Source organism: Panthera tigris, chromosome C1, assembly GCF_018350195.1.
Source record: "Panthera tigris isolate Pti1 chromosome C1, P.tigris_Pti1_mat1.1, whole genome shotgun sequence".
Classification (NCBI taxonomy): domain Eukaryota; kingdom Metazoa; phylum Chordata; class Mammalia; order Carnivora; family Felidae; genus Panthera; species Panthera tigris.
Window position 1 is genome coordinate 77,057,166 of NC_056667.1, and position 23,227 is coordinate 77,080,392.

General features: G+C 40.9%; 1 protein-coding gene across 3 annotated transcripts in view; it reads right to left on the minus strand.

Annotated features, from left to right (window-relative positions):
* The window catches only part of TGFBR3 (transforming growth factor beta receptor 3), a 208,849-nt gene that overhangs the window by 62,288 nt on the left and 123,334 nt on the right, over positions 1 to 23,227 (minus strand). For all 3 annotated transcript variants that reach the window (XM_042997860.1, XM_042997859.1, XM_007073421.2), the window contains one exon: positions 14,625 to 14,762. In XM_042997860.1, coding sequence (XP_042853794.1) covers positions 14,625 to 14,762 — 138 coding nt within the window. The remainder of the gene's footprint in view (positions 1 to 14,624; positions 14,763 to 23,227) is intronic.

Sequence of the window (23,227 nt, forward strand, 5' to 3'; positions counted from 1 at the left end):
CTGGTAGTACCTGCCTAAAGTTCTGTGCTAAGAAGGACTCTGAGGTCACTCACATACGGAAGTAGTGGAGAAATGAGAACGAGCACTTCGATCAGTCACGTGTCTGCCAATGGCTCAGAGCACCCTGTACCTGCTCTATAGCTGTCCAATACAGTAGCCACACTCCATTGAACACTTGAAATATTGCTAAATAAACTGACCTGTGTTGTAACTGTAAAATACATACTAGATTTTGTACTGTGTCATATAGTACAAGATTAAAGAAACCTCAACAATTTTTTATTGATTATGTTAAATGCTATTATGTAGATATACTGTGTTAAATTACATATGCCATTACAAATAATTTCACTTATTTCCCTTACTTTTTAACAATATATTTTTATGTTTATTTATTTGAAAGGGAGAGACAGAGGGAGTAAGAGAGAGGGGGAGAGAATGAGCATGTGTGGGGGGAGGGGCAGAGAGAGAAAGATGGAGAGAGAGAGAATCCCAAGCGGGCTCCATGCCGTCAGTGTACAGCCAGACTTGGGGCTCAATCTCACGAACCTGAGATCATGACCTGAGCCGAAATCAAGAGTCAGACACTTAAGTGACTGAGCCATCCAGGTGCCTTTCCTTTCCCTTTTAAATGTACTAACAAAAGATTTTAAATTCCCTCTGTGGTTCACATTTTATTTCTATTGGACAGTATTACTCCAGAACCTCCTCCAATATGATTGTAAGGAAACACTGATAATACCCATCTATCCATCTGCTTCTTGATCTGGTCTCAGAACATAAATTAATGTCAAGAAGCCATCTCAAATCCAATGCTTCACAAAGTGTGATCCTTAGACCAGTATAATCATCCTGGAGATTCCAGGATGGGTGGGAATGTGGGGTCCAGGAAACTGCATTATAAACCTTCCTCCCACCACCCCATGATTCCAATGCATAGTTAAGGATCATTGTTGTAGGCCATAGATACAAATATTATTTAAATTTCAAATAATCTTTATGAAGCAAACAGGAACAGGATTGCAGCATGGTGATCAAGTATGAATCTTCTTCTCTGCAATGGTAGAAAAAAGAAAAAAAAAAAAAAAAACAGGACGAGAGAGTAAAGCCAAGTCATGGATAGAGTCATCTTCTTGCACATCTGAAAAGAAAGAAATGGGCCTTGTGAAATCAGAGGAGACACAGCTCCCCAAAGATGAAGAAAAGCCTGCTGACATCGCAGAGGAAAATCTGTTCCAGGAATCACATACACACGCCCTATAGCTCAGCTGTGGTCCATTTGGAGCTTGAGCTGTGGCTGGTGAGCGCCTGCTATTCAGGTTACAAAGCTCCGTGGGGCTGCTCTTCTCACACACCCAGCTTCACACATTTACATGACTTTGGCATTGATGAAAGTGCAGCGTGTGGACAATCAGGATCAGCTCCTCTCCCTCTTCTATCTTGCCCTAACCATAACTTTTACCATTCCTATTCCTTTTCCCTGACTCCTGTGCACACAAATCTCTTTTTGGAGTTGCCTGATTGGGAAAATAGAGCATAACAAGGAAAACAAAAAAAGCAAAGAAAAACACATCGACATTTCCAAAACACCTGTGGTGTCAAGTATTTGCTAGTTCCTTCCATTCTAGAGGGAAAAAAGACGTAAAGTAGAATAGGCATTTCTCTTGAATTTAGGCTTTTATATAAATAGTATTGATGGCAGATGGGTCCTAGAATTCATCTAACAGTGCCCACACAGAAAGGCATTGAGATGATGCTTTGGTGTATTTTGTGCACAAAGTCCATCCAGTAAAAACAAACTAACATAAAGTACTGGAACAGTACTGAAATATTTACCTCCCAAATGAGGACTAAACCCTACATTCTGAAAGAGGAAAATCACACGTTTTTCCTACCCAATTCCTGGGAGGGCTGTGCTTGCCTATTTCCTCCAAAGCCACGTGATGTGAAATATGATCTGAAACATGTTTTCTATTAACCATATATCATGACTCAATGCTTTTTTTTTTAAGTTTGTTTCAAAGAAATAATAACTTCCATGCCCATGAACCTACAGTCTTAATTTGTAATGCTACATATTCATGAGCCATGTGATTATGGCATCTGCCAATCGTGCATTCAAGAAACACAAATCCATGCAACCATTTAAAAATCTTGGGTGATTTTAATTTTGTATCTAAAACCAGATTACCTTCTTCCTTTAAAATGACTTAAAACTAATATTCAACGCTTTTTCTCAAAACATTCATGATGGTCACCCTCTGCTTTTAATTTTTATTTTTGCTGAAATGGAATATAGAGAACTAAAGGATTGAAACAGCCCTCTGTTCTTAACACCCAACATGTTTACACATGCCAAGAACAAAGCTCTGAGATGCAGCCCTCTCACTATAAACATGCACAAACTTGAATGTAAGCCACTACAAAAGCAATCCTCTAATCTCCCATGGAAATGTTACAGAAACGATGGTATATGTGAATATACAAAGGGAAGCAAAATATGTCACTGCATCTGAAAGACAGACTCAGTCCACACAGGTTACCAAATTAATGAAGCATGAGCTGCTTTACAATGTAGAGTTTTCCAAAGTAGAGTCCCAGGTCACAGAGGGACCCTTGATGGTCTTACAAAATGAGCTCTCCAGATTCCTAAACTTACCTTTCTCATCTGCCAGTGTTAGCAGGATTTTAGGATGAGCATGATTCAAAATTCAAAGCGTACTTGCCATCTAAAGGGTATTTTTCCAGGAAAAAATAAAATGTTGACATCATTATCATCACTTGCCATGATCCTCTATTTGTTTTTGCCCTCCAAACATGCTTCTGGGAATCCCTAGCTAGGGAAGATTCTTTTATTTTTCTTTTAAGTTATATCCAATCTGCCAACCCAGGTTCAAGAGCACAAACTGAACTTTGTAAGTGCTTGGCTCCTAATAGGTTCCTAGAATTCTCTTTATAGAGTTCCTCTTCATCAAAATGGATAATCTAAGTTCTATTTTACAGACAAGGAAATTAACGCTCAGAGAAGCTACAGGATCAGCCCGAGGCACACAGCTGGTAGAAAGCAGGCTGACAACGGAACCAGAGGCTTTCTTTCCCACTAGAGAGCTGTTTCTACTCCACTACCATGGAGTGGTCAACTACTGAACTCAAAAAATCAGTAGATCTGGGTAGACAGAGCCCCAGCTTAGCCTCCTATCAACAGAACACTGGGAGAGAAGAGTCATGAAGGTTCTTACTGATCACTTACTAAGTGAACGTTTCATAGATTCTGAATCTTCATATGGGACAACTGAAGATACTAGTGCTCTGAGAGGTTACATAAAGCCCCAGATTGCATAGCTTTAGCAAGAGACAAGTGCAGAATTAAAATGTCTATTAGACTCCAAAAACTATGCAATACAAATCCAGGCTTTTAAGAGAGTGAAAAGGGAAAGCAGTAAGACAAAGCAGGGGACTATGTTCTTTTCTGACGTTTGCATAGAGATTCCCCCGTTCCGTTTGGTTATTTCCTTCTCTTTCTCCCCCTTCCCCAGCAATCTAAGGAGTTCAGCTGGAAAAAGTAGGGGAGAGAGAATGGAAATGGAAGGGGCAGACAGAAATAGTGATGACTGTTATGGGAACAAAGTAATTACTTGTTGGGAAGAAGAAAGATTGGGTATAGTAAACAATAAAAGCTGCCAAAGGATCTGAAATCGTTTGAAGAGAAACTATGGTAGACCTAGGTTGGCAAGAATTATCAGGGTGTATAAATTTAAGATATAAAAGCTCCCTGTGATGGTCAGTTTTATATGTCAACTTGGCTTGGCTATTATTATTCCTATTATATCCTATTATTCAATCAAACTCTAATCTAGATGTTGCTGTGAAGGTATTTTGTAGGTGTGATTCACAGCCATAATCAGATAAATAAATAAGGGCAATTATCTTAGATAATCTGGGTGGGCCTGATTCAATCAGTTGAAGGATTTAAGAGCAGGGCTGAGGCTTCCCTGAGAAGAAATCCCACCTGTGGACAGCAGCTTCCACTCAGGCTGGAGAGTTCCAGCCCTCCTTCCTGATCACCAATCTGCAGATTTCTGCCATGCCTTGTCTGTCTCCACATGGCATAAACCAATTCCTTGCAAGAAATCTCTTTATATATATCCCCTACTGGTTCTCTTTCTTTGGATAACCACTGACTATTACAGCTTCTGTGAATGGCTGATGAAGGCTTCAAGAGAAATGGAGCTGCATATTCTGGCCTAGCAACCCCAGACCTAAGAACAGTTTAGGAAAAAAAGGTTCTAAAGGATATTTCCTTCAGGGGTGCATGATGGAGGTAGGGCCTTCAGCCCCAGGAATGGCTGGAGCCCTCTTGACCTTCCTAACATTAGCTCTCAACCAAAGGCAGGCCATGTTTCTACACTAACCTCCATTTTCCAGGCCACCCCGGATGAAGAAATAAATGATCCTAGAGGGTGAAAGACAGAGGGCTATGCAGGGTATTCTGGTAAAGCTGATTCAGAGACAAGCTAACCAGAGGAGCCCGGGGGACAATGTTGTTGGAAAAAGGATCAAGAAGCAATTTTAACACCCACACCCAACTGAAATACTGGCATTACCTAGATCCCAGTACTGTAGCAAGCCATTCACAACACACTCTGCTGAAATGAAACCAGAGAGGCAATTTCACGCCAGCTCCTCACTGGATCTGGTGAGCGATACCCTGATTTGGCTCTTCAGGTTCAATTCTGAAGCCCTTGTCGCTGGGACAGTCATTAGTGGTTCCAGGCTGGAGACCAGGGTTACAGAGGACATCAAAGTCACACCCTTGAATCAAGTGGTGTGACTGTCCCCAGTGAGGTCTCCATTTACCTTTCTGAAAAGCAAGGGGCACTTAGATTATGTACATCCCTCAGGAGGCCATCCAGCTACCTTCTTTGCACTATCTGTGACTGAGAGATGATGGCAGGGGCTCTAAGCAAAGGGGAAAACAACTGGAGAAAAAAATAGCTCAAAACACCAGGGGGTAGAGGGGAGGTTAATCGCCTTTGGAATGCTATTTTTAAGGTGGCAGCCTCAGTGACTAACCTCCAGTCAGCGGGAGGGCAATGGCTGACACTGGTTCAAAAGCTTCACAGGGTATCTAGGAAAACTATTGTTATATGTAGTTGGTTGTGATCAGGGCAATGTCCTGCATCTAGATCTCAGGGGAAATCGTTCAACCTAAATACCTTCCCTCTGCAAAAGGAAAGCCCTGGGCCAGACGACAGTGGACAATTAAATTTCAATATCCCTGGCTACACCGATTTGCTCCCATTCAAACCCAGGATCAAAGTCCAAGATAGGAGATAAAAGGGAGAAAGTAGGGAAAAAGCTAACCCAAACTACTAATCCCTATCATTAAAAAATACTTATTATTATTGCTAACATTTATCAAGCACTTACTATGTGCCTGGCACTATTCTAAGCACTATACATGGGTTATAGATGCCATTTATGTACTAGCTGTGTGATCAGGCACAAATTAACTTAATCTCCCTTTGTGGAAACGATTTCCTCATGTTAAAATGAGGATAATAATTGTACCTACTTTACAGGCTTGTTATGAAGGTTAAATAAGGTAATATATGTGAAGTACTTGGAAGAGTGCCTAGCACATGGCTCATGCGCTAAGTATTTGTCAAATGTACACATACATGTATACATAGCCTCACAATGGGCCACAAGGGTTGTCTGACAGATCATAAGGTTGACAGGCCATAATTCATTCCTCACTATGCCTGGACTGTAGCCTTCTTGTCTGAACTTCCAGAAAAGGATATATGAACCCTGTTTTCAAGGGCTGGAGCAGTGCTGGCTCCAAACAGTAGCTCTGAACATCACCCAGCAGCCTGTATCAGCCAGAAACTATAGAATCTCCAGAACAGACTATGTCATAAACACAGAAGGGCTAGAGATCAAATGAGCTTTTGTGGGCTTTTGGCAGAGGTGGCAGATGGCTAAGCCCCTGACTTTCAGGTATACCCTGGGTCCCAGGATCACAGTTGTGTCATTTGCCACCGAAACAGGACAAGGCAGAAGGAGAGTAAGGAGGACTCCCTGGCCTGGTGGCATTAAGAGGCCATCTGAGGATAGGGTATTAGCACCAAAGGCAAAAACCAAAGGCAAAAACTGTTCTCGGGATATAAATTCTACCTTGAACAAAGAAACAAGAAAGGCTAAAGGGAACCCTTCCTCCTCTGCAGAAATCAGCTTCCAAGGTAGGGGTTTGGATGATGGAGGTTTAGAGTGTCGGCGCTGGGCTGCCTCAAATAAGTCCAATGACTCCATTCCCAGGAAGGAGTCAGGCCATCATGCAGTCCCCATTAGAGATGGGGACTGCAGGCCACCTGTGGGGAATGCTTACCAAGGGCCTCACTGTCTGCAGTGAGAGGACCATGGCACAGCCACAAGCTGACCTCACCAGAATCTCCCAGGAGATAAGTTTCTCCCCCTCCTATTACACGAAAAAATATTCTGCAACCTCCCTTAACAAAACACTCACTTTTTCTACCAAACAGCCCCTTGCAAGCTGCCTACCACATTAACCAAGGGCACCAGACATATGATGTTTGATACAATTGCCCAAAGCTTGGGAAGGGCAGATCCATCAGGTTGCCAGAGTAGCCTTAGACAGCAAAGCCTTAAAGGAAGGAATGGGACTCTACACGAAGAAACTTGCCTTCTCTCCTTGGTAAAATAGAGTTTATTTAACCTCAATTTGTTGAATGAAAGCAAAGCCTTCACAGAGCTGGAGCCCAGGCCTGCACACAGACATGACACAGAAAGTCCAGTGGAGCCAGGAAAAGTCTACGCTTGCGTGAACCCTCCAGGACAGGATGTCTCGAGCAGGAAGAATACACCCAGGCAAACCTCACAAGGCCAAGGGGCCACTCACTGGCAACATTCACAAGCCTTAACCCAGCAAGTTAAGATAATCCTAGGAAGTCTTCCAAAAAACTCTTTCTGGACCAGGATTACCAACTGAAACTGGACTCATTCCAATGCTCTAATTGCCACAGTGACATTTAGGAAGAGCTCTCTTGACCACAAATGGGCCAGAAACTCATTCCTAGGAAATATGGTAGTTGACTGACCCTAGTTCATGAGAGGATCAAGCCCCTTACAATTAGGGTTCTTATGGACAAGCCACAAAACCAACAGATAAGCAGCCTCTGGAACAAAAATGCATGGTACACAACCACTCGGAATATCCCAAAGGGCGCAGTGAGTCATTCCACAAGAGACATTTTTTAAGAAGAAGAAGAACCAGTCTTGAAATGTTTAGTTATTTAATCTGTCTTTGAGAGAGAATTTGTTTAGGGGAAAGCCTAACTGGAAAATCCAAAATGGTATATCTAGAGCCCTAGTCTATACACTCCTAGTACACAGGAGTGACATTCCTGGTTGAGCAAAAACCTGTTCTTGTGTCCGCAACCCCGACCCATGCTGCTCCTCCGTCAGCCTCACAGAGGGAGCTGCCTTCATTGCATTTGGAAGAAGAGAATTCTTGTTTTCTCCAATTTTCAGGATGCAACAATGGTACTTCCTTTTTTTTTTTTTTTTTTTTTTAATGTTTCTTTTTGAGAGAGAGACAGAGAGACAGAGAGAGCAGGGGATGGGCAGAGAGAGGGAGAATCCAAAGCAGGCTCTAGGATCAACTGTGATCACAGAGCCCGACGTGGGGCTAGAACTCAAGAACTGTGAGATCATGACCTGAGCCGAAGTCAGAAGCTTAACCAAGCTACCCAGGTGCTCCTCCAACAATGGTACATTTTACACTGAAATGCAACTCCTGGGGTGTCTGGGTGGCTCAATCTATCAGGCGTTCAACTTTGGCTCAAGTCAGATCTCGTGGTTCATGGGTTCAAGCCCCACATCAGGCTCTGAGCTGACAGCTCAGAGCCAGGAGCCTGCTTCAGATTCTGTGTCTCCCTCTCTCTCTGCCCTCCCCTGCTCATGCTCTCCCTCTCTCAAAAATAAAAACATTTTTAAAATTTTGAAATGCAATTCCCAATCTCTTAACCATCTCTCCTATGTAATGGGTAGCTCCTGGAAGGCAGGCAGTCCATTCCATTTCTCTCTGGAACCCTCCATACCTAGCACAGTCCCCAGCATCCTGTAGGCACTCAAAACTGGTTGTTGGATGAATGAACAAGCGGATACAGAAACCGTCATAGCAGGTATGCTAATCTAATGTTTTTCTAAGCGTGGGGAGAAGTGCCAAGCAAGGGAAAGGAGGAATTTAGAAAAGAAAAAAATCATTTCCAGATTTTTAAATGCAACATCGTGGAGAATACAGGGATTTTCTTTCTTTTTTTTTTTTTTTTTTTTTAAGTTCCCTCCTTCACAACCAAACTTGAATGCCTGAGTTATTCAAAGGGCATTTTTGGATACTACAACTCTCAGTTACACATCACTTGGAGTTAAGAAAAGGAAGGCCTGGACATGTGCTGTGGTTTAGGCTGTGCACGTCCCTTCCTAGAGTGGAGCTAAGCACACATCTGGGGCTATTTAACAACTGATTGGAAATTTTGCCTTCTGATTTCCAGTTAAATACTGGGCACAGGAAAACAAATAGCACTTGTTTTTCACTGAGCCTTGTCAGTCATCCAAACTGCAGTGCGGACCAGAGAACTGCCTGTGGTTTGGTGGCAGAGGCCCAAAAACTTAGACCTTTCCACCCCACCCCCCCCCCAAGTGCAAGTAAAAGGAATAAACCAGATTTTGGCAACACCCGCCTCTTCACCTACCCCTCCCTTCTTCTCAGACACACAAAACTAGATTTTAAATATTAAGCCTGTAACTGGTATTAATTTACATTTTTCATTAGGATTAAATTTTGATTTGTTTTTATTCCAAAGCCAATAGCATTGCGTTTGGTTTCTCTCATTTTTTTTTTTTTTCCAACTGCCCTGCCCTGATATTTACTTGGATTTGCTGAAGAGGCAATGTTCAGATTACCATCTTCTGTTTCCAATTAAATTGGGATATAATATCTAACATTCATATTATCAACGAATCAGAGAGTTTAAAAGCTGAGAGGAATTTCAGAGACTGGCTAGTACCACCTCCTTACTTTAGAGATGAGGAAACTGAGGCCCAAGTAAGTGATTTTGCCCAATAATACAGAACTAGTTAGTGACAGAGCCACTTAGTGCTCAGGCCTCCTGGTACCCAGGCCAGGCTGTTAACCAGAAAGAAAAACCTGAATTACCTCTGAGTACAGCTGTCAGATAAAATACACAATAGCCAATTAAATTTGAGTTTTGGTTAAACAGTGAATAATTTTTTAGTATGAATATGCCCCAAGTATCATATGGGCATACTAAAAAAAAAGTATTTGTTGTTTATTTGAAATTCAAACTTAATGGGCATCCTGTATCTCTCTTAACTCTGGAAACCTTATCTTAGAAACCAATATCCCCTCCCACTCCACACCTCCACTCAAACATATACATGTATACACAGATTTCTTTCTTTTTTTAATGTCAATGGATGGAAAATACAAGTTGCAGCACAGTAATCCCAAGAACAAGTGAGATTGGAAGAAGTCGCTGCTTATTTTTCGAGGTTTCCTTATCTTAGATACCTTTCTTCCTTATAAGCATGCAAAGCAACTAAGCCTGACATTAAAAGGCTGCGTAAGGCCCCTGGATTAGACATTTTATGTGTCATCTTGAGATTTTCTGCTTGTCCCAAGGCTCTGAGTCTGTAGACCTTGCAGGAGAGCGCACTCAGGTTTAGAATAGAATAAAACAAGATTAGGGGCTCCTGGGTGGCTCAGGTGGTTAAGTGTTTGACTCTTGACTTCGGATCAGGTCATGATCTTACGGTTTGTGAGATCAAGCCCCACGTCAGGCTCTGCACTGACAGCACCGAGCCTGCTTGGGATTCTCTCTCTTCCCCTCCCCACTACAAGAGGGACAGAGACAGAGGGAGACAGGGAGAATCCCAAGAAGCCTCCATGCACAATGCGGCGCTTGAACTCACAAACTGTGAGATCACGACCTGAGCCAAAGTCAGACATTCAACTGACTGAGCCACCCAGGCACCCTGGATCTACATTTTTTTTAGCCCCTCCATCAGTTGATGGATATTTGGGCTGTTTCTACTACTTTTTGGTTGTTAAGAATAATGCTGCTGAGAACATTTGTGGGTGATTTTTTTTTTCTGTACACCTAGGTTTTGCCCAATTGTCTTCCAAAGTAGCATTTTACTTTACTGTTGGCAATTTATGAGGGTTCCAATTTCCCTAAATCCTCAATAACACTTGTCATTATCTGCCTTTTTTATTAGACCCATCCTAGTGGGTGTGAAGTGGCATCTCATTGTGGTTTTAAATTTGCATTTTCCTAATGACTAATGATATTGAACATCTTTTCACGTGCTTATTAGCCATTTGTGTTTTTTCTTTGTGAAAAATGTCTATTCAAATTGCATCATGTTTCTTAACAAAAACTAGTATTGTTATGATTTTTTTTTTAAAGCAAACTCAGGTTGGAAGTTCAGATATTTATTGCCCCACTGAACTATGCTTCTTCTTCAAGGTGGAAATAATTGCAAAAATAAAAATCCTTCTAGGAGATTTTTCTTTGTAGTTTCAACATGACAGACTGAGAGGTTTAGGATTATTCTTATTTCTAATTGCACTGAGGGACAGCTCTAACCTACTCAATATTCTCTGGGCCATCCAGACACCTTACAGAAGAAAATCTATACAGCTGTGACAACTCCATCATGCATGTGTGTGTGCACGTGCATATACACGTGTGTGAGACTCGTACTCAAAGACTCACTGCTTGACAATGACACAATCACCCTTCATTCCGTTTCCTACATAACCAGAACAACCAGATAAAGGAACTACATTCGCAGAGGAAACTCAACCCCATTTTCTCCCTGCCTGACACGCTCCTTCTTGCCTGCACTGTGAAATCATAAGGAGGGCTGGAATGATTTGACAGAAAAAAAAGCCAGACACCTTCATCAGACAGTATTAAAGTATAATATTTTTAGTCATTCTCATGGTGGCTGAGACATTCAGAGCAACACAAGTTCCTACTAACTAATTATGAAATGTTTCCCTTTTAAATTTGGGCATCTATAATAAATGCAGACATGTCAAGTTAAATTAAAACATCATCTTGAACAGATGAGTAGATATCATTGCTTCATCTCTTCTCACCACCCTGCTTAAAAAAAATAAATAAAAACTAAGACAAAAATCAAAAAACAGAACTGTGTAGTGCTGTAACTTTACCTGGAAAGTAAAGATAGCTTTAAGACAGTAATGCAGGCACTACAGTAATACACATCTTAGACAAAGAATTAAGAGACGGCCTCTCTCCTCCACAACTCAGAGCTCTTTGGGTAACCTGGGAGGAGACAGTGATGGAAACGGCTAAGTCCCAGTGTCTGAAAGTCCCACAGGCCTTCTCATGTGTTTGTAAAATAATGTAACGGTCTTGTTTCTAAATTTGAACTCTTAGCTATTATACATGGATCAACAGACCTCATCCTTGGTGTGTCTGTCATCCAGCAGCAGACCCCTCTGCTGCAACGGCTGTCCAGTGGATGCACAGACCCTGAAATTCCTTTCCAGCAACACAGAGTAAGGGAAGAGCTTGCCTCTACCCTCTTCACCTCACACACTGTCAGGGAGAGCTACCTGGCTTGTGAGAGAGCTTGTATACCTCCTCCACGGACCTGAGAAAATGAATGAGCAACACATGTTCTACTAGCTTTTCCAGGCCTTGAAGACATGTACAGATGGGAGAAAACCATTTTACCTAAAGAAAGCCTGCTGGATAATAAAGTAGAGTTCAAGTGTCCCGGAATGTAAATCCTTGGCTTCTCCCAATGCTGTCTCCCCTGTGTTGGTAATTTTAGGTTCATCACTTGATCTGCAATCTCCTTACATGGGATCAACTCCAAAGAGGGATGATGTTAAGTTGTTTAACTAAAACTGTCTCCTTTTTTAACTGTTAGTGCATTTTAAACTGATGGCCAAGACGCAGTTCTTATAGATCTTAAAATTAAAGCAAATAAATAATAACTAGGAGTAAGATACTTTCCATTATAACCCATTGAGTGGTAGGTTCATGAAGAATCCAGAAAGTGACCAGTACAACTATGATATATGTAGCCCTCACTTTTCATCTGGACCTATAGCCCAGAGAAATAGGAACTCCTTTTAATCTTGGACAAGCCAAGCTAGACATTTATAATTAGAAATATAAATTATATTTTATAATATATATACATATTATATATAAAACGAGGGGCTCAGTCAGTTAAGCATCTGACCCTTGATTTCAGCTCAAGTCATGATCTCATGGTTGAGATCAAGTGCAGCATCAGACTCAGTGCTGGGCGTGGAGCCTGCTTGGGATTCTCTCTCCCTCTCCCTCTTCCCCTATCCCGCTGTGTATGCTCTTTTTCTCTCTCTCTCTCTCTAAATAAATAAAAATAGAAATTCAACATCTTTTCCAAGTGTTCTTTACTATGACTATTAATAAATAGCCACAACAACAACAGGTAATATCTATGAATGGGGTCAGGCACTGTATTAAACATGCTACATGTAATCTCTTTTAATCAAGATAACAACCCCATGATGCTGGGACTATTAATTTTCCTTTATTACAAGTGAGGAAAATCAGGCTTAAAGAAATAAAATAATTTGCCTTGAGTTACTATTTGGATTCAAAGCCGGATGGGCAAAGCATTTACTCATAACCTGTCCATAACCTGCCCAGTGTGGTAGCCTCATGTAGCTACTAAGCACCTGAAATGTGGTTGGTATGCCTCAGGAACTGTATTTGTAATTTTAGTTAATTTAAGTTTTTTTAAGTTTTAAAAAAGTTTTCTTTTTTAAGTTTATTTATTTTGAGAGGGAGAGAGAGAGAGAGAGAGAGAGGGAGGGAGAGAGAGAGAGAGAACAAGAACAAGAACAAGAACAAGTGGGGCAGGGCAGAGAGAATCCCAGGCAGGCTCTGCACTGTCAGTGCAGATGCTTAACCACCTGAGCCACCCAGGCGCCCCTAGTTATTTTAAATTTAAATAGCTCACCTATAGCTACTGTTTACAGTATTGCACAATATAGCTCAGCACTCTAAGGGCTAAATGCACATAAGACTTTATGATCATGGCTATTACTTACTATCACAAATATCTTTAGGTACAAGAGATTGACAATGATTTTGAGTATGAAGGAGCCAGTTTGGGGTAAGAGCTTCTTGTATAAGTCCTATCTGGGTTTGACAGAATGTCACTCAATTTGGTTTTGCCTGATGCTTCATCATGACCAGATCCAGGTTACGTGCATGTTTGGATAGAATATAACATAAATGATGCAGGTTATCACATTTAAAGGCACAAAATGTCCATGTGCACCATACTGGTGATGTTGATTTTGAAGATTTGGTTAAGGTACCGTTGGGTATCTCCACTATATATAGTTATTGTTCTTTCTGTGGGTATTAGTAAGTAATTTGGGTAATTTAAATAAAATATACAGTTCCTCAAACTCCCTCCACTTCTGCTACATTTAGCTTCTACTGATGACTCCTGCCCAATAAACTTTTACTATGATGATTGCAAAACCAGGAATTTCTAACTCCATTATCCTTCTATATCACTGATTGGCATCTGACTATAATGAAGAGCTGTCCCTTGTCCCTCTTTACTCATTTATTTATCTACATATTAACTGTACTGATTATGGATTCCTACTTTATTCAACAGGTACCTTTGAGTTTTTAAGTGTATTCTTCAAATGTAAGTACAGATATGCTCATTATACAAGAAAAAGACTATTAACTGAGGCCTCTTTTTGTTTTGGATGCTTTGGGGCGATGAGGCTTAAAAGCCTAAGGCTCTGCAATTAAGGACATCAGCATGGAGCCCTAGCAGTAGACAATGTGAGTTATCACTGCGAAGGGCAGTGTTGCGCATCATCAGACATGATATCATACCCCAAAAATTCCATCCAAACAACCCATCAATTTCTCCACAACCAGCAAACTTGAATGTTCTGGCAAACTCAAAAGGACATGATTTACAAATAGTAGGTAATATTTGGATCTTTCCACAATAGCTGGGTTCCAGCTTTTTTATAAAATACAAATGTTTTCATTTTGGAACTGGCTGTGTCACTCTCTCAACAAACAGATCCTCATATCAGAAAGTAGGCCTGTGTTATATACAAATAGAATGGGTTTGTGTGTATTTATTTTGCGGTCAGAGACCACACACCTAGTGGCTGTTTACAATGTTTACATTGCTCCTGATGCCACCAGAGGAGTCTCAGAGTGGAGACCAAAGCCCAGGCCACACAGAGTATGACTGCAGGTCCTGCTCTAACATGGAAACTAGACCAGATCCTCCATCCACAGTCAGACACACACGTGCGGTGTTTGTTTTCCGTGACTGCTTACCTACACTGCCCAAATACCACTAAGAGCATTCGTCCAATTTAATACACTGTGGACTCTGGTATTATTTCAATGAAATAAGCCTTTTAAAAACCCTTGCGAAGTTTTAGGGTCATTATATCCTTATGCTAAGGACACTTTGGGAAGGTTTCAAACACTTACCAAGAAAAGTCTGGAGACCCCAACTGCCAGCCTCTCTGTCTTCAGATGCCAGACCAGGGGCTGTGGGGAGTTGAGCACAAACACGATAGGCTTGTGGTGAATGTGGACCGAGGAGATGGGATTTAGGTGCAGAGTGACCTAGGAAGCAACAGAAAGAGAAATCTTAACACTGACTTTCCATTAAAATCACATAGCACAGCATCTGGAATACTTTTCCACGGCTCACCATTAAAAGAAGCTATAAGGTAGTTTAGATTCTATGGATAAGATATACTAGGTTGAACTAGATGCTGCTGCCAGTATTTGACCAATTTTTACTACAAAAATGGCAACCCACACTAATCTCAACGAAAACATGATTCAGCTCCCAGTAATAGGGGAACACAAATAATCAGAACACTTTTTCCCCCCCCAAAGTTAGCAAAGACAGAGCAAAAGTTACCCTCCCTCAACACTGCCTTATCCTTCAAGTCAAATGATTAAGCTAAAAACTGGGATTACAGAATGCCATGGGATCATCCCTGTGGATCACCAGAGAAAGGACTTTCTTCTCTTCCAGGTGAGCGCCAACCTCTAAAAAGTGAAGTGAGTTCTGCCAAAAAAAAGTGCTGAAAGCTGCAGGAAAGGGGCTGCCAAGGGGAGTTTTCATCAACCCAGCTATTAGCCTAAGGGGGCTTTCCAAAAAAAAAAAAAAAAAATGAAGTATAGAGAACACACAGAATAAAAACTGACTGTATGCAGACCTGGTCCAAAACAAAAACAAAAACAAAACAGCGAAGAAAACCATGAGCCTGGATAAGAAAGCTGTGACCACTTTTGATAGTGGATCAAGGACTATTATAGGTTATCACTATCATCATTAACATCATCAAAAAGCACCTATGAGGACAGCTGGAAACAGTGGGTTCAACATCCTCCCGGAGCATACCAGCCAAGATAGGTCAACATGAACACAGAGAAGCAAAAGGGTGAATAAAGAAATACTGAACAGATGCTTTCATAGAAGCATGTCTCATACTGGCTTTCTGTACAGAGGGGTGAAGCAAGACCCAAGAAGCACATATTTTAACAAGCTGAACTCACCCAAGAGCACCAGAAAGTGATGAGAGGGAAAGCACGAAAAATGACTTTAGCTGGCAAGACAGAGACTGAGTAATACACTGGGAATAACGGAACATCTCAGCCATAATCCTTATGAGCATTAAATGGCCTAGATCTATGATCTGAGTCTATACAGCCATTAGGGATAGAGCACTCAAAGCTGGACTATTTTACGTCTTCCAGTGGCTGCTGGCCCACTTTGATCTCAACATATCTCTGCCTTTTATTGTAGGGACTGCCTTTGACACCAATGTCGCTTATCACAACAGCCTCTCGGGTCACTGATAATACAACTTCGAACTTTACTTTCAGTACCCATGCCTTAGCTTAGCACAGGGTAGGCACTCGGTGAGTACCAACTGGATATTTAATTCTCTAACTTCCAATGCCATGGAAGTACTTTATTCTATTAATAATTTACACTCTGGTGTATAATACCATCTCTATTCATTAACTGTTGAGCGTGTGTCTTAATCTCTGAAACAGACTGCAAACACTCAGTAGGCAAAGATATGTCTTACTATAATACTGTGCTGAAACAGAGGGTAGACAGTTATTTAAAGGATTGATTTACTACAGCAAATTTATAAATTTATGTTACCTAAAAGGTGAAAAAACTGAATATATTATTAATAGGTTCAAAGGGATGTAGCTAGCTAATTTATAGAAAAATTTCAGAACACAAGCAATACTATCATGACCTGTTTCTGCAACACAGCTAGGATCATCTTTACATTTGGCATATGCAAACTACTAAAAGCAGAGCACTAATGAAAAGTGATGTTGAGTACAGCTACAGCATAATAACACATTTCTTGGTTGTACAAACTCTACCTCACAGCATTTCACATAGCTGTCCGCATCTAGAAATAAACAGATCAATGGCCACTGTAAACAAGACAGGCTTGGGGCAAAGATTCAAACTGCAGTATTAACAGAGAGACGCACACTACAGAAAGCATATACTCTGGAAAATGAAGAAAGGAGAGATGAAGTCATTACTTGTACAAGAGTACCTGAAAAATTGCTAAGAAACACTCTGTCATGAACAGTATGTGTCAGTAAAAAGTTTCCAGATTTATTCCTTCCAAACTGTTTATTGAGCACCATCATGGCACGAAGAATAGCCATGGGTATCCACAGAGGGATGTCAACTCTTTTTCTGTTAATTTTCTTTGCAGCCCTCAGGCATACCACTCTTGAAGTGTGTAGATAAAATTGAAATAAATATATATCTCAAATGAACAAGAATTTAAAAAAAAACTTAGGAAATGAAAAGAAAAATGTGTATGAGACAGATATTGGTGCTGGGGTCCAAAATCTTCCAGATGGTCAAAAGTGTCGAGGCCTGGCTCACACAATCAAGGAAAGATTTCTAGGAGCCACAGCTCTGAGCTTTCCTGGAAACGGCTCCCTCTTCAATATGTGGCAGCGTCTGGCCAAGATGAATCCCCGACTCTGGCACACAGGACCCAGGCAAAGCCCCAAAAACCATCTGGCAAAGAAGAATTCACACTATGATTGGGAAATTAAAAGAAAAATACTCAATACGTTTTTTAAAAGATCATTTGGCATGAACAAAGAGTCCCCCAAGCACCCACTCACCTAATCCCTCAACAACCTTCTTCTACTGGAATAAATCTTGCTGAAGGGAATACAGAGGACAACCAAAAACAACCAACAAAAGAATGAAGGTATAAAAGCTCTCCGAATGGTGGGGAGAACATACCCGGAATATCTCTGAAAGAATTCCTGGCTAAGGTGCCTACTTTCTCTCAGGCTGGAAAAAAAAAAAAAAAAAAAAAAAAAAAAAAAAAGCCAAGGAAAAAACAAAATCCTCTTTAGAACCCATTGTAACTTAGGATAGACTACAGTTACAAGGATAAGAACATTCTGCTAAAGGTTTTCTTGGGTAAATTACTGCCCCGTGATCATGGTCTCAGGACCAGAGCTGAGGCAGATGACAGCAAAGAAACAGCTGTGGAGAAATGATACAAGTGGGTATCCAATGATTTCCAGCTTGGCAATCCAAACAGTAGTTCTAAGGGTTGATTCTCAATCCTATGTTAAGTCTACATGAAAGTAAGAGTCACCACTTAGTCCATGGTCTTCATAAGAAATAAACTAAACCTAGGGGCCATGTGGCTGTGAAGGCAAATGGGACTAAAGGGGATGCATCCCAAATGAGGGAACAACGACTAGTCTGTAAATAGGTGGCTTCTGTGTTCATCTTCGGCAGTAATAAAGCATTTGAGAACTTAATGCAAGATGCACCACACACAGAAAACACATATGTGCACTACATTTTGCAAGCAATGTCAGAGAAAACACAGTCACTACAGGGCCCATGAATTCCAGGTTAAGTACCCATTAAGTCAGGTTAAGGAGTCAACTGTAGAAGAGTAGGAACATTCTAAAGGCAGGAACAGAAACAAAATGACTCCATGTAATTAAACTAGAGATTATACCTGTGGTTTTAACATGTCATCCTCTCAGAGAACGAACTTACTAGATGACAATTCAGAAATAAAACACTTGTACATGCAGTTTCTGGGGATTCAGTGACCTCTTAAAACCATACTTTGACCACAAAGTGGTCCATAAAGCCTTGTCCAAGAGTTTTTGCTCTAACCATGTTTGTCTCAACAGTGCTGCATTTCAGTCTTCCTCACGGTGTGAGAAAATGCAAGTAAGTCTAATCTGTCACATCCCATATGTAGACATTGTCCCTCATACATTGCTGATCTCCCCTAAATGAATAAAAGCTCACTGGTTCTGAGCTAAGAGAACGCTAATCTGTTCTATGGCATCTATTTATATACTAGGTCTACTGAGGTTATCTGTGCACTTTAACTACCAGATGTAATTAATGTATTTCTCCTATTTTATAAAGAAATGCAAAGTAAATCTTTTCTGAGTACTTTCCTGGGGAATCTGAATACAATTTTGACCAAAATCAAGGCCAACTCCAAGGAGCATAAAGCCCCCAAGTGGAAAGACAAACTTCGTATCTCTCACTTAGGAAAACTGTCCTTGTCCACGTTATGACCAGAAAACAATGACAATTTTCTCTGGACCTTATTAGGGTGAAGATCTCTCAGTTTTCCAAAAATTATCTTCTTTTTTTTTTTTTAAGTTTATTTCTTTTGAGAGAGACAGAGACAGTGTGAGTGGGGGAGGGGCAGAGAGAGGGAGAGAGGATCCCAAGCAGGCTCTGAGCTGCCAGTGCAGAGTCTGACATGAGGCTCGAACTCACAAAACTGTGAGATCATGACCTAAGCTGAAACCAGGAGTTGGACACTTAACCGACTGAGCTACACAGGTACCCCCCAAAATGATCTCTTATAAGCAAAAACTATATTGTCTCAAACTTTGTAAATCACTTCATGGAAATGAATTATGTACTTACAGGAAAGAAAAAAATCTCTACTCTCTTTATGGAAAGATGCCATATGAAAATTGTTTTGAATTTCTAAGGGTTCACAGTAGAGATGCAAGGTAGTTCTATCATAGTGACTTCAAAATTTTCCTGTTAGACACCCTCCCCCCCACTCATGGTGTTTTTAAAACAAACATAAGGAAAGCCAGCAAAACAACTGATATGAGAGTCTAACAGCTGTCTGATTTTGCTAAAGTGTCAGTGAGGTTCCTTTTCAACATTTCTGATTCTTGTAACAGTCCCTATGGACCTATGAAACAATGAAGTCATCCAAACCACTACCAGAGAGACTCCTGTTCTCTAAAAACAGACCAAATGCTCTGAAATGAAAGATCCAATAATCAGTTTACAAGTAGATAGATAAGAAAAGAACTCTAGCAGTGTGTCTATAACCAAGACCCATAAAATCACACCTTGGTCTGTATATAGCCATCATCTATCCCCTCTTCAGAGGTAAGGAGACATCCACTTAGCAACAGTGTTGGTAGTAACTGAAAACATCCTGAATCTGGGTCTCATAGCACCCATAATTTACACAGACGTACAATGAGACACAAATCTATTTCAGGATGCTGAGGTACCACAGCTGAACTCAAATTTCACTTCTATTTGGGCAATAGGACTTTTAGGAGCTCAAATCTGACCCGAGATGCATCCAAAATGTGCAACCAATTGCTGTGAATGGGAAATAGTAGTTAGTTGCTGCTGCGGTGTTTGAAAATATGTTCTGGTCTAAGGATCCCCTACAGCTGACATTTTATTTGCTGTCGCTTATCTTCTGCCATTTGGGAATTGGTATAAAAAGATTCCCTTAAGGAAGGGAAACAAAAATAAAAACAGGGAGGGGAGACTCATAAATATGGAGAACAAACTAAGGGTTACTGGAGGGGTTGTGGGGGGGGGATGGGCTAATTGGGTAAGGGGCACTAAGGAATCTACTCCTGAAATCATTGTTGCACTATATGCTGACTAATTTAGATGTAAATTTTAAAAAATAAAAAATAAAACAAGTTAAAAAAAAAAGATTCCCTTAAAATATTCTTGGAGGGGTGGCTTTGGACCTTTAAACATTTTTCCTTATTATATTATTTTCACATTTCTCTGAATTTCTAGAAAAACATTAATCAGTTGGTGCTGAATTCAAAGAATCTTGACCCCTTTCGTGTCTCTACCCTCACCCAGGAAAGTCAACTGGCCATTCTCTCAGCACTAGGGTCAGAGATTTCACATTGCTACGGCAAATGATAGCGAGCTCTTTTTCCCAATGGTTTTGTCTTAAAACCATTTAACATGATGAGAGGGATACAGCAACTCAATTCCAAAACTAATTCCTCCCCCTAAAAACAAGGACAGGATTCAGGATTCCCTGGGAGCTTCTGAAAATAATCTATTATGACCACAAAACAGGGGGAAAAAAAAAAACTAAAATAAAAGTCTGAAATCTGATGCAGAAATAAGCCTGCCCTCTCTGCTCTATATTTTGAATGCCCTGGAAAAATACTCGGAACTAAATTTGGGTTGGGGGTTGAGGGACAAGAGCTGATATAAACAGAAGAATATTTCTGAAACTACAGGTCATGGCCCTCTAAAGGGGTCCTGGGAGAGTTGCAAGGGGATTCCAGAGACCCTGGCCCTTCCTTCCCAGAGTAGCCCGCAGCTCAGTCACTATGGGGAAGAGAGGCAGGGAAAGGGGGGACCGTGGATGTGGGCATGCTCCGGGATAGAAGCGCTGTGGGAACCCTCAGCAGGCCACTGCTGATGGCAAGTCTAACACTGGACTGGCACTTTTCCATCATCCTTTAGTATTAAGTATCTGCCATCTGAATATCTTAGTGTATGTCATCAACCCACCATAGCCTTTTAGGATTCTGGCCTTCAGCATCTTCCTGCCAGCCCCTGGTCAGACAGGTGTGTCCAGCTCAAAATCAGTAAAATCCTTCCCTATCCGCACACAGGCTGGAGGAACAGTGCTCCCACAGACCATGCTCATGTTACTACCTCCGTGTTGCACTACAATAATCTGTTTAGACGTTTGTCATTTACACACACACACACACACACACACACACACACACACACACCCTGTGAAATCCTCAAGGCATTCTTCAAGGGCAGAACCTGAGTCACACTCATTTCTGCATGCTTGGGCCTAGCACAGAGCTGAACATCCAGCAAGCAGTCAACAACTTTTCTGAAAGAATAAATAAAAGTTACTCATGAAATGTGCTTCAAATAATGGTTACAGAGTCATACTGTCATGGTTTTCTCGCCAAAAGGGGTGAGGGTGAATCTAGTAAAGAGAATGTTAACTTTCACTATCATGTTTGACTTGAACTTTAAAACACAGTTGAGAAAAGCAGATTCCAACTCATGCTACCAAAACAAATGGCCGTGGCTGCTGGGAATATATGTTGGGGGGATCTCCAAGGTCACGCCTAGGCTTTGTGACCCTGATCATCATCCTCTGCTGTGTGTACAGCACAAGGCAGAGCAGCACTTATGCCATGTCTGGGGACCACACTAGGCAAACAAACAAACAAACAACACACGTTTGTTATTTTGTTATCTTTAACAGTTATGAATATACAAATAGATAAAATGTGAAAAAGCCTTTGGAGCAGGTTTTCCTTCTCAGGGATAAATAACAAAGAGAAGAAACTTTGACCAAACGTTCTACCCTCTCTTAGAGCACAGAATTTTAAACACTCTTCATTTAGGCAAAGAAGTGTGTGAAAATCATCAGAAAGTACAATTCTAGACAATAGTTGTGTATTTAACACTACTATTATAACCAAGTACTACATGTACTACACAAATGTATTTCCTTTCAACTTCTACTTTTTATAATGGGCTTGGAACTGTTTTTGCTACTTAACTGTTTAATAAACCAGTATTTTGACATGATATGTCTATAATAATAAGATGTCAGAATGGCCAGCTTGTCAATATTGTGGTGAACTGAACTACATAATAAAGAGAATCACTGAGGTGACCAAGGGGAGCTAATTTAAAAAGTAGGCATAGCAAGAAGCCAATTCTCACATGATCTGAGTGCTGAATTAATCATTTCCACCTGCCAACTGCGGTCATAGATCTCAGTAAAGATTGCTGCTTAATCACCCTCTTAAAGTTAGTGAATTTGTAATAGCAAAAAACACAAAATGCACTGGTGTTCAGGCAGTGATTTAAGATGCGTTAAGCTTTATAAAAGGAGAACACCTGGATTCCCCCAGACCAGTACATTAACCTGAAGCTGGTAAAGAACTGTGAATGGGCATACAATGTCACCTTTTCAGCACAAAAGAGAAATCTGGAGAGGAGTAATTACTGAGGCATGGACTTCAAACACTGCATTTGTGTTTCTGTTGTTAATATGAATAACAGTGAGAATAGGGACAGCCATCATCATTGTTTTCCAAGGAAAGACATAGGCAAGTCCATGAGCCTTCTACTGGGTAAAGATTTGCCATCAGAAGAGATTCTGTCTAATTATCTAATTATTTCCATTTTAAAGGTGAAGAAGCTGGTGCTGAGAGGTAAAAAATTTTCCCAAAGTCATATGGCCAGAGAGTGGCAACGCTAGGGGTAGAGTGAATATCTCCCATTGTCCTTCACTTTTTTTCTCCCTACTTTCCCACTGTACCTTAACCTTCAGTGTTGGCCTTGAGGCCAAGAAGAGGACAGCAGCCTACTCTACAGGAGTAAGAGGCAGGAATGATTTTGCTCCTGGAAAAGAAAAGATCAGGAAGAAAGGAAGGGCAATGAGTTGTGAGCAAGATGATGGGAAGCTAAGCACAAGCTGGGAGGTAAGTGAAACTCCACAGGGATGGGTCAACAAGCATTTTTATGAACTGTGATGTCTACACTGCCAGCTAAAGTTGTGAGTTGCTTTGATGTAAATCCTCCTCTATCTCCTCTACAAAAGCTTTAGTAATGCTCACTGTAATTCTCATGAACAAATGCACTGTGGAACTCAAAATGGCGTTAGCTGCATTTCACATCTGAGCGAATCAGCTGTATCCCAGACCACATGTAGAATTGCAAAACCAGGAAGTGGACAGGG